Source organism: Emys orbicularis, chromosome 10 (genome assembly GCF_028017835.1).
Source record: "Emys orbicularis isolate rEmyOrb1 chromosome 10, rEmyOrb1.hap1, whole genome shotgun sequence".
Classification (NCBI taxonomy): Eukaryota; Metazoa; Chordata; order Testudines; family Emydidae; genus Emys; species Emys orbicularis.
In genome coordinates, this window is record NC_088692.1 from 32,107,853 (window position 1) to 32,120,736 (window position 12,884).

Genomic DNA, 12,884 nt, shown 5'->3' on the forward strand with positions numbered 1-12,884 from the left:
TAATGGGAGGCAAACATGTGGACTGAGGACCAGGTTGCCGCTCTACAAATGTCCACAATTGGAACATGTGCCACAAAAGCCACTGAGGCAGATTGTGATCTCAGTGAATGAGCTGTGACTCTGCTTGCAAAGGTGACATTAGCCATGTCATATCACATGCATATACAGGAGGCTATCCAAGAAGAAATTCTTTGGGTGGAGACTGATTGTCCTTTTGTTCTGTCTACCACCTCTACTAACAGTTGGGAAGACTTAGGGAAGTGCCTGGTTCTGTGCAGTTAGAATGCCAGAGCTCTTCTGATATGCAGGGTATGGAAACACTCCTCTTCCCTGCTTGAATGCAGCTTCAGATATAATGCAGGCAAATAAATTGGCTGGTTCATATGGAAAGATGACACCACCTTTGGGACGAACCTGGGTTGAGAATACAGATAAACCTTGTCCCTAAAGGATATCACATAGGGAGGCCCAGACATTAAGGCAGGCAGCTCTCCTACCATCCTGGCTGAGGTGATGGCCACCAAAAATTCTCTTTATTGACAGATGCAGTAGAGTGCAAGTAGCCAAAAACTCAAACAGGGGATTCATAAGTCTTGATAACACTAAGTTTAGATCCCACGGGGGAGCAGGAGTCTTGCACCTGAAGATACAATTTGACTAGGCCATTCAAAAACTTATGGATAGGTCATTAGAGAAAAATCCACTTCAGGATGGAACAGTGAAATAGTTGCCAGATGTACTTTGATCAAACTAGCAACTGAACTTAACAGCCAGAGCTAATGTGCATGTCGACTGTGTGCAGGCAAAGGGAACGTCTACATATAGATTGGCTAGACTTGTTCACAAATGTAGGGAAGGGAGGACATGAGAGGGTACCATCACCATTGAATCTAGATGATGATAGCTCAGAAAGTAGACTGATGCCAGCCAACCCTGTTGAACTCTGAGGTGCAGTCTGGCATACTGAACCAGGTAAGTGCAGGAACCCATGCGCCTCAGAAGCCTCAAACACTTTTGTGCTGTTGTGACCAGGTGAGCTTTCATATCTATAACAACTGATTGAGAATTGCTTGAACCTTTGAGTCTGGAAGAAAAGCTCTGGCCTGAGTTGAGTCCGTTACAGCCCCTATAAACTCTATCCGCTGGACTAAGGACATGAGAGTCTTCTCTGTGTTGACTAGCAGTCCCAAAGCATTGATTGTCGACTGGCTCAGGGATACACTGCACTGTACCTGCAGTCTGGATCAGTCCTTGACAAGCCTGTCATCCAGAGTTGTACTCCAGATATTCTGAGGAATGCAGATACTACTGCCATAACTTTTGTAAAGACCCTGAGAGCTGCTGACAGGCCAAATGGTAGCACAATGAACTGGTAATCATTTTGATTTACCAAAAATCTGAGGTACATCCTGTGAGCTTCATTGATTGCCACATGGAAGCAGACATCTGTTAAGTTAAGGGTGGCACACTAGTTTCCAGGATCCAGGGAGGGGATAATAGAAGCTAGGGTGACAATGCAAAACTTCATTTTTTAAGAATTTGTTGAGTTGACACAAGTCTAAGATTGGTCTGAGACCCCTCTTCACTTTTGGGATTAAGATATAGAGGGACTAAAACCCCTACCATCTGAGACAGTGTTGAACCTCCTCTGTGGCCCCAGAGCAAAGGAGAGATTGTACCTCCTGGAGGAGGATCTTCTTGTGAGAGTAGTCCCTGAAGAGGGATGGGGAAGGAGGGTGGCAGGGAGGGGTAGAAACAAATTGGAGGGTATAACCCACTTCCACAGTGCTCAAGACCTACTGGTCTGAAGTAACTTGGTACCAAGCACTGAGGAAGTGTGAGAGACCATTTTCAAAAGTAGGGGAATTTGGGTCTGGAGAGATGGAGACTGTTTGCATCCTCAACAGGCCCATCAAAATGATTGTTTGGCACTTCCCACATGTCTTGAAGGGCCTGGAGCTGGGGCCAAAGTAGCAGGAGGAGGAGGCCTGAACCTATATCCCCTGGACTTCAAGGCTTGTAACTTGGTTAAACCAAATCCTATTTCATCTGGAACAAGGCCATGCACTGCTCCTCCAGGAGAACTATTTCTCTGCTAAATGACATACCAGACCTGCACTAGATTTTTCTCATGTTCTTGTCATTGAGAATGTGAGATATATGTAAAAAATGGGTAACCTAGCTGTGCAGTGAAAAGTCTGTGGGTCAAATATGGGGTGAATAATTAGGAACAGCTGAAGCTGAGGGAAAGGACCCTCTGAATCTTGTAAGAGAGATAGAGAGAGGCTCCTGTAGGCTTTGGAAGGTGCACAGAATCTGAGGTAAGGAGTTGGGCTATGGAATTTACACATGCAATTGAAGCCAGTAGAATTTAAAAGTCCTGGGAAATAAAATGCCATCTTTTGTTTATTTTCTTTTTAGCTCCTTAATTCTGCCCTGTAGCACATTTACATGTTGAAGGTGGGATTTTCAAAGCCTTCAGTGTTAGTAGTAACTGGAAGTAAATTACTTCCCTGAGAGTAGAGTTAGGCCAACACTGAGACTGGGGCTTTTGAAAATCCCACTCTGTGTCCCAAGACAATGCCTATTTTAAGTATTACCTTACTTTCATAAAACATAGCAAGTTCATGTTATTTGTGAATATGCAGAGGGAACTACTCTCTCTCTCTTAATCACAAAACAACAGACATCACAAAAAATAAAAAGGAGATTGCAGAATTTGGCAGCCCATAACCTGGAAAGAGATTCTGTAACACCAACAGACCCAGTCTTAAATTCCAGCCAATAAGGGTCTGATCCAATTCTGAAGCCAATGAAAAGCTCCCATTAACTTCAGTGAAACTAGGATCAGGCCCTAAGTGCTTGGTGAATGTGTGCAATGAAAGTCATGTGACTGCTTTTCAAATTGTTTGGGTGTTAACTAATTGTAACTTTGAGGGAGGGAATGGCAGAACCAGAAGGATCCTTTCTACCTCAAAGAAGAAGAGTCACATAAATGGTTAACACATGTTTTCTGATCTTCTCTGAACTCAAGAAAGAGCTGTAAGGTAATATCCCCAGAAAGTGCATATGGGGTGACCACACTATTTCATTTCATGTAGTGTTAAGATTCACCCCACCATCCACCCTTGTAAGGCTTTAAACCAGTGATACTCAGACTGAGGCTCGTGGGCTGCAAGCGGCTCTTTAATGTGTCTAATGTGGCTCTTTGCAGCACATGATATTAAAACACTGTGTTATTTAATTATTAACCAATCAGGATGCTTTTACTATGTTAACCAACTGTAGTTGATAAAATAATAATACTTGGTCAGTCATTTTGCTGTGAGCATTATATATATAATTAACTGAATTCATACTACTGCGGCTTTTTGGGGTAATGTTGATCGCCAGTTTGGCTCCTGAACCACTGAGGTCTGAGTATCACTGCATTAAACTATATAAGATTCCTATTCATGTTTAGGGAAAGGAAATAATTTTTGCTACTGAACACCTTGGATCTCTCTTGTCCGAGCTCAGTACTTTGGCATACCATTTGATGGCTGGTAGAAGTCTCCAGCCTTCCGCAAAGCATCTCTCTTTGCAAGATCTCATTTTCAACTTGCATAGCTTTAATGACAGCAGAAGCAGATTGCTCAGGATCCTTCTTCTCACAAACATTCCTTCGAGTTGCTGACAGTGGCTTTTCTGGTCGACTTACTGGTCCTGACATTGAAAAGTAGCAAGAAATGTCTATTGATTATCTCATACATGTATAAAACACTGTAAAAGCCCATGCATTAAATATCTGGTCTAGTTATTAACAAAGGGCTGAACTGGCAGCTTGCAACCCGGCCCAAGTAAGGCACAGCATATATGTGATGCTAATGTTTGTTTTAACATTAGAGTTCCAGGTCTTCTCTACCTTAGACAACTAGTGAACAAATGACATCACAAGAAAGTATAGATAGCAGTGTGGCTGCAATAGCATGGGCCCGGCTGAGCTGTGCCGAATACATACCCACTGGTTTCCAGCAGGTTTGTACTCAGCACAGCTCACCCATGCTCATGCTGCCGCTACCCATGCTACCACAACTACACTGCTATTTATACTTGTGTTAGCCCAATAAGAGCTAGCATGAGTATGTGTACATGAGCAGGGGAATCACACCCCTAGTACATAATGTAGACATAGCCAAAGGCAAAACAACCAAACACAACCCTTCCTCCACAACCCTCAAAAAGCCCCGACAGCTTTCAGGCCTACTGTTTTTAAAACACAGCTTAATCATACTATAAGAATGATAACAGGGACATTGAAGCCAGCAAAACTTGTATGGTTACCAGTCCTAGCTAATATTCCTCCACCTAACATCTGGTGTCAGAATGCACCAATAAACTGCCCCCCAAGCTACAGAAAATGACACACTTGCCACTGTTCAGGGATATATGGGATGCACTGCATCACCAATTACATAGCAGAAATCCTATCTGGACAGTGCTGCATACTTTCCATTAAGATGATAACATCATCAGCTTACTGTGGTGGACAGGATGGGAGAGAGCCTCTGCTACTACCAGGAACTCCCACTGCCACTACCAGCCACTCCTTGGCTTTGGGCTTCCCACACCACCTCTGGAGACAGATTAACAAGTTTAGATGTGGCATTGTTCGCTGCTCAAGACTGACTATGCCTGTGGCCTGGGTATCTATGGTACTGTGAAAGATGCAGCACACATGCTGGATGGTTGCTCTTTTTGTGTTGGGCTCCCCAGAGGTCTTCCCAAGATGACCACTGTTAACTCAAGCTGCTGTTGTTTTTCTCCAAACCGTCCCTTGGTTGTCTTGCTCACACACAATTACTATATGCATATAATACCCTGTTTTAAAAGTGTTTGAAGGAAGTGCAACACACATCTTTCAAAAACTGGTCAACGCAAGGATCTGATCCAGCAGGTATTGCTACAAACATTAGCTGGTGCTGGCATCCAGGTGACAGGTGGAGTTTGAGTTTCTCTTTTATTTAAGAAGGAATATAATTTCTTGGTTTTGTTTAGGTTTTGCATTAATTAAGGAGTCAGTGTTTGGGTTTTTCAGTACTGTTAACTTTACTGGCTCTCGGGATTCATTTGGAAGCAGCTGTGCTTAGCTTGAGAAGTTTTATTACAGTAAAAAGTCCATCTGACCCTCTTCCATTCATTTGAATAACTGGGTTTATGTCAGATATCCTCCACACCCCCCAAAAAACATCTTTTTGTAACTGATGGTGAACTTGCCTAAGGGGAGTGGCTGGATTACAGAGAGCTACCATCTTTTGACAGTTCCTCTGAAGATCCAGTAGTTGACATGCAGAGGCTGCCTTCCTGTCAGCACCCTTTCACCATAGGGAATATGTCTGTGTAAAGAAAAGGGGGCAAGTATAGAGCAATAGGGAGGATGGAAAAGGAGGGGAAGAAGTCTTCATTCTGTGGGGGCAGGGAAAGAAGAATGAGGAGGCAGAGAGATGGCATATATAGCCATGGGCTTGCTCCTGTTCCCACTGAAGTCAATGGAATTTTGAGATGAGAGGAAGCATAAAAATGGGCAACAGCCCAGGAGAGTGAAGATAGAAGTGTGCAGAAGGGACAACATCTGAGCCAGGGCAGGGGAAGGAGAATGGAAGCTCACACTGTATACTTTACATTTTCTCATCTGTCTTACTAGAACAGGTTCTTTCATGTCCCTCCTGGTGCAGGGGTCCAGCAGAAAGTGGCCGAGCCATTTTACTTCTGACCTTCATAGGTCTGATTGGAATGTAGGTTTCAGCAGCATCTTTCCTCTTTGCAGACAGAATTCGTTCCTGTTTCACATCTGCAGAAAAACAAGTGAGAAGAGTATGAGAACTAGAGTCACAGAGTTTAAGGCTAGAAGGGACCACCAGATCATCCAGCCTGACTTCCTGTATATCACAGGCTACCACCATCACCCAGCTCCTGCACACTAAACACATTAGTCAAGTGAAATTCAACTGGATTTAGGAGCAGCAACTCAGTGAAGACTTATTAGGCCTTGTCTACAAACAAGAGTTTTGCTGCTTTAACTATGCTGGCAAAGTTAAAGCAGTACACACACACACACCCTTCCCCTAGTGTAGATGTAGTTATACTGTTATAGAAGTGCTTACATATAGCTTATTCAAGTACAATGAAGCTAAATAAGCTATACCAGTACGAAGCGCCTAATACCTGTATAACTGTATCTACACTAGGGCTTTTACCAGCATAATACATCTGTAAATAAAACATATACCTTGCCAAGATAGTTAGGCCAATAAAACTTGTTAAATGTAGATTAGGATTTAGACACAAATTTTGGATTACAAGGGAAGATGTGATGATCTATACTATTATGTTCACCACTTTTACAAGACTATGATAAATTTTGTACAAAGTATGCCTTGTGAGCTATCATTTGAAAGCGCATAATATGCTGAACATTATTGTCCTGGTAAAATATGTGTATCAGTATTGTATGTAAAGTTACAAGATTCTACTGTATAACATTGTTATAACATGCTCCAATGTTAAGAAAAGTAGGTCCAAACCAGTTTCTCAGGAATAAAAGTCAGGCCAACACCCAGCCAGATGTTAAAAGACTATCACCTGCTTAAGTGGCCATTCTCCATCAGGAGGAAGATGTGAATAAAAAATTTACATTTCATCACAGGGATGGTTCAAACCTCACATCTACAAGAGACTGCTTGTCGCCTGCTCCCCAGCTGGGGGTAATCCTTAAAGAGGGGGGAGGGTTATAAGAATGAGAGACAGTGACCTCCCCTTCACCTTTCTCTCCCCCCATCTCTACTCATGGCAGCTTCTGGGCCCACAAAGGGGGGCTGCAGAAGGACATTGCAGCAAAGATAGTCCTGTGTTTCTTCTTTGGATCTTTCAGGACCATTGATCTTTCTGCTTTTGAAGAACAAGACTGCTCGGCAGTCAAAATGACATTTCAGCCTCAAGCACAAGGCAAGAGAGAGACGTGACCCCGCCTGCAAGGGCAATAGTGAAAGAGAAGTTGCAGCCAAGAATCTATGTCCTTATTGGTAACCATTTAAAAAAAATAGAACTTTTGAAAAATGGAAAGCATTCAGATAATAAATGTTGTCCTCAAACTTTTAAAGTTTAAATGATTGATGACAGAGGTTTAGAGTTGAAGACCCAACTCACAGAAAAGAGACGTCACTTACTAGTAACTGCCTCTATGCATTCCCACTTGTGGGATATATAGTGACCCTGGCATTGAGCTGCAGAACTGCCTTTTAAAAGCTGTATCCATTGAGTGGCACACAGGAGACACAAAGCCCAATGCTGGTACTAGTTTGCCAGGTCTTAATACGGCTGATCAGATCGTATGCTGTGTCTGTGTTTCTCCAGCAGCAAGGTTGCAAGTGAGAGTCAGCACTAGAGACCGAAGCTGCATTTTCTACCTTTGCTGTTCTTTTCTCTCTCTTTTGTGGGTGTTTGCCTCATTTAGCCTTAGGGAAAGCAGAATCTGACTTCAGCAACAACCACAGCTCCAGCCCACCTCAACTAACTAGTTTTCTTGTCCCCAGAAAGAACAATTACCATATTTAATACCACCTAAAAGACCATCAGATGGGTTTTTCCCTATAAAAACTCTCGACAGCTAAAGGGAAAGGTAATAAGGAATATTGTTAAAATTAAATCCTCACTTAACACTTTACATTTCAAATGCTTCAACTGTTTTCCCCCATTTATTCTATATCTTTAAAAAAAGGTTATAAAGATATTTAATGGTCTAGGCCAGGGGTTGGCAACCTGCGGCACACGTGCCAAAGGCAGCACGTGAGCCGATTTTTACTGGCATGCTGCTACCAGCCAGGGTCCCGGCCGCCGGCCCCACTCAGCCCGCTGCCGGCCTGGGTGAACGGAACCCCGGCTGGCAGCAGGCTGAGTGGGGCCGGCGGCCAGGACCCCGGCTGGCAGGAACTGGCGGATGGAACCCCAGACCGGCAGCAGGCTGAGTCGCTCAGCCCAGCGTCGGTCTGGGATTCTGTCCGCCGGCCCCGCTCAGCCCGCTGACGGCCTTAGTGAACGGAACCCCCGGCCAGCTGCGGCTGAGCAGGGCCGGCAGCCGGGACCCCGGCTGGCAGGAGCTGGTGGCCGGAACCGCAGACCGGCAGCAGGCTGAGCCGCTCAGCCCGCTACCAGTCTGGGGTTCCGGCCACCGGCCCCTTGCCAGCCGGGGTCCCAGCCATCGGCCCTGCTGAGCCTGCTGCCAGCCTGGGATACCCGCCGCCAGCCCCGCTCACCTCGCTGCTGGCCCCCTGCCAGCCGGGGTCTGGGCCTCTGTCCCTGCTCAGCCCTCCTGCCGGCTTGGGGTACCGGCAGCCAGCCCAGGGCTCTGCTCCTGGCCTGGTCCCAGCGCTCTGCAGCCCTTATCAAAAATTACACTACAATTAGCTTAAAAACTTTAAAACTTAAAAACTTTGTATATTACAGCAATTGTTAAAACATGTATGATGTTAATAAATACATAGGTTTGATGAAACAAAGTAGTTGTACTTATGTGCCTGTGCTTAATTTGTGTTTTCGATGATTTACCTTCTAAAAAAATCTCGCATGTCTCGCACCCCCAGAAAGGGCATCTCGCACCCCCAGGGGGTGCGTGCACCCCAGGTTAAGAACCACTGCACTAAACTGATAAGATCTGCATTTTAATTTAATTTTAAATGAAGCTTCTTAAACATTTTAAAAACCTTGTTTACTTTACATACAACAATAATTTAGTTATATAATATAGACTTATAGAGAGAGACCTTCTAAAAACGTTAAAAAGTATTACTGGCACGCAAAACCTTAAATTAGAGTGAATAAATGAAGACTCGGCACACCACTTCTGAAAGGTTGCCGACCCCTGGTCTAGGCAAGCTACAGTCTCTGTTCTAGAAACCCTGACCCATGTTTAACTGTTTAGTGAGGAATAGCAATATGGTCATGTTAACACCTTTGACTCTCTGATCCCATTCATTCAATCAAAATTAGCACTACAGACACATCTGAAATAAGTGTCCATCTCAGGAATTATTGCAGGGCAGGACCCACATTTCTTAAATGCCCTACATGGCTCAGGACCCAACATGGCCCCTGCCATTACCCAAAGAGGGTAGCTACTTATACTGTGCTAAAAACTACACTACACTAAAAACTAATTTAATTAAACTATATACAAGAAGAGAATTAGACTACAATGGAGCAATTCAAGGACATGAGGTGAGTTCTGTTAGTTCTCTGCAGCAACAGCAAAGGAACTGAGGCAGTCAGGGGGTGCACTCCTTTATATAGTGTAGGGAGATGACATTCCCTTTGTGTGAGACCACTTGTGCACCCCACAAACAGACATGGCTTTTAAAGGCAGTTCCACAGCTTGATGCCAGGGGCACCATATGCCACAAGTGGGAATGAACAGAGGCCATAAAAGAAGACATAATTACTGTGCAAATTAATAGAAAAGCTGATATAGGATTCAATTAATAAAGAATTAAAGGACAGGAATATAATTAATGCCAGTCAACATGGTTTTATGGAAAACAGATCTTATAAAACAAACCTCATTTCATTTTTTTATGAGATTACAAGATTGGTTGATAAAGGTAACAGGAAGGATATAATAGACTTAGACTTTTGTAAGACATTTGAATTGGTTTCACATGCTATTCTGCATAAAAATTAGCCATGTCCAATACCAACAACACTCATATTAAATGGATGAAGAACTGTGTAACTGACAGGTCTCAAAAAGTAATCATCATTGAATGGGGTATTTCTAGCGGTGTTCCACAGGGATCAGTTCTAGGCCCAATGCTATTCAACATTTACATCAATGATCCAGAATCAAATGGAAAATCATGGCTAATCAAATTTGCAGATGAAACAAAGATAGGTGGAACAGTAAATAATGAGGATAGGGGAGTCATAGAGAGTGATCTGGATCACTTGGTAACCTAGATAAAAAATATGTGTTTTAATACAGCCAAATGCAAAGTTATACATCTAGGAACAAGGAATGCAGGCTATACTTACAGAATGGGAGACTATCCTGGAAAATAGTGACTGTAAAAAGGAGGTAGGGGTCATAGTGGACAAGCAACTAAACATGAGCTCCCAGTGTGATGCTGTGGCAAAAAAGGATAATAAGATCCTTGGATGGATAAAGAGGGAAGTAGAGAGGTGATTTCACTCTGGGTTGGTGTGATGGGCTGTACAAACCCCACATTGGGGAAGAGGGGGTTAAGGAGTAGCTCTGGTCACAGGAGGCTCTACCCAGCAAAGCCTTCTGGATGTGCTGTCAATGGAGATGGAGCTTACAAGGCACAGCATGGCTCAGTCAGGGCGGTCAGTGCAAGGGAGCAGACCTCCACTGGTAGCTCATGCAGGAATCCAGAAGGAACTCCACACCACCCTGAAAAGACTCAAAACCGCAAACCACTGCAGAAGAGACAGCACAGAATCTGCTTCTGAGTGGGGAAGGGAACCTCCTGCCCCCCTTCTAGGGGTACATGTTGCAGGTTGTTAGCCAAGCCTTCACTGTGCCTCTGGAGAGGCAGGGATGCAATAGGAAGTAACCCATGGAATAGGCTGGATGATACCCTGGCCCACGTTGCACACCTGAACTGTCTGCCCCAGGTCCCTGGGTTGGAACCTGGAGGAGTGAGAGGACCTGGGTTCCCCTACCTCCAACCCCCAGGCTCAAACCCACTAGGCACTACAACCAACCCCCAGGTTTGAACCCACTATGTGCTACTACCACCCTCAGACTTGAACCCACCAGGCACTACTGCCAAACCAGGACTTGAACCCACTAGGTGGTATGACTAGCCAGTGCACTGATGACTAGGGGACGTGGTCTAGGGAGACAGTCTCCCATTACAATCAGTGAGGCCAGCACTGGAATACTGCATACAGTTCTAGTGTCCACATTTAAACAGGATATTGAAAAACTGGAAAGGGTGCAGAAAAGAGCCACAAAAATTATTCTAGGGCTGGAGAAAATGCCTTGCAGTGAGAGACGTAAAGAACTCAATCTGTTCAGTTTATCAAAAAGAAGATTGAGAGATGGCCTGATTACATGGGGAGAAAAAACCAGGTACTAAAGGGCTCTTTAATCTAGTGAAGAAAGGCAGAACAAAAACCAATGGCTGGAAGCTGAAACCAGACAAATTGGCACCAATATTTCACAGCGAGGGTGATTAAACATTGGAACAAACTACCAAGGGAAGTGGTAGATTCTCCATCTCTTGAATTCTTCAGATCAAGACTGGAATCCTTTTTGGAAGATATGCTATAATCAAACACAAGTTATTGGCCTAAATGCAGGGATACCTGGGTGAAACATAATGGCCTGTGTTGTACAAGAGGTCAGATTAGATGACATAAGGTTCCCTTTTAGCCACAAACTCTATGCATAAAAACTAGAATTATTACTGCAGCACTGCAGCTGAACTGGTACAGGACACAAAGACTTACTTGTCAGATTCTGCTTAAATTCCAGCACAAGAGCACCAGCATCAAGGTCACAGCATCTTCCAGCCTCCTGATACTTCGGAACATCCTTCAGTAATGACTCACTGCTGGGCAACTGGAGGCTTCCAAAACTTGCAACTGTCTCTTCCACCTGAGAGTGCTCCAAAAGCACATCCTCTTCAACAGAGTCATAGTCATCACTAGAACAGTCCTTCTCCATCCTTTTCTGACTTACACGGAGTTCCAAACTTCTTCTCAATTCCTGGTACAATCCAGACAGATTTGTCAGCAAAATCTCACATATGTCTTTCAAAATAAAACCAATTAAACTGCTGCTCCTCCCACCCCCAAAAAGAAAAAAATACAAATGCTTTTTATAAATACACACAGCTGGAAACATTTTGGGCCTTCGCAAGCAAGAGCATGGAAGTATAGTATTTCAGGGAAAGCTATGAAACTGAGTAAATAGACTAAATTTAAAAAAAAAAAATTTTTTAATTAAAACGTAAGTCGCTGAGGGACAACAATGCAAAATTTAAATCTACAAAAGCCAGGAAACAGTATACAGCTACACACCTTACCTTCTCCCATATACACAGCAACAGCTGCTCACAAACACTTTCCCTTGGCAAATCAGCCCTACTCAGCAAGGTCATACCTAGACAATCTTAACTCAGCTCTCTGTTGCCAGTGTTCCAGAGGGATTAATGTTTATTTCTCACAGTTGTGGCTTTCAATCTGGCAGTAATCCCCTTTAGAAGCCTTCACTATTACAAACAAACCTGTTTATTACAATAATATTGTGAACTATAATATATTACTATATATTACTATGGCCCATTACAACAATCTGTAACTCACTAATACTCCTTTGTCCTATGGCCATAGAGGTATTAACTTCCCCCTTCATGGTGAATGCTCTCTTGCAAAACATATTAACTCCTTATCTGTTCCACCCTTGTATTTAGCTGTGACACTCTGAGTACCTGAAGAAGAGCTCTGTGTAAGGTTGCAAGCTTGTCTCTTTCACCAACAGAAATTGGTTCAATAAAAGATATTACCTTACTCACCTTGTCTCTCTAATATATTACTAGTATCTTTCTGAGAGATGTATGGCATAATGAACTCTTATTTATTTTATTTTTACAAAAATGGAAATGTCATTGTCATATTCAGAGGGGTAGCTGTGTTAGTCTGTATCCACAAAAACAACGAGGAGTCCGGTGGCACCTTAAAGACTAACAGATTTATTTGCATCTGAAGAAGTGGGTTTTTTACCCACGAAAGCTTATGCCCAAATAAATCTGTTAGTCTTTAAGGTGCCACCGGACTCCTCGTTGTTATTGTCATATTAAGACTCTGAGCTACAGGTAGTCAGCCAA

General features: G+C 43.5%; 1 protein-coding gene across 1 annotated transcript in view; it reads right to left on the reverse strand.

Moving 5' to 3' along the window:
- The window catches only part of KATNIP (katanin interacting protein), a 201,618-nt gene that overhangs the window by 118,312 nt on the left and 70,422 nt on the right, over positions 1-12,884 (reverse strand). The window contains exons 7-9 of the mRNA XM_065412567.1: positions 11,506-11,764; positions 5,681-5,830; positions 3,533-3,705 (exon numbers count right to left, since the gene is read on the reverse strand). Of these exons, the coding sequence (XP_065268639.1) occupies positions 3,533-3,705; positions 5,681-5,830; positions 11,506-11,764 (582 nt within the window). The remainder of the gene's footprint in view (positions 1-3,532; positions 3,706-5,680; positions 5,831-11,505; positions 11,765-12,884) is intronic.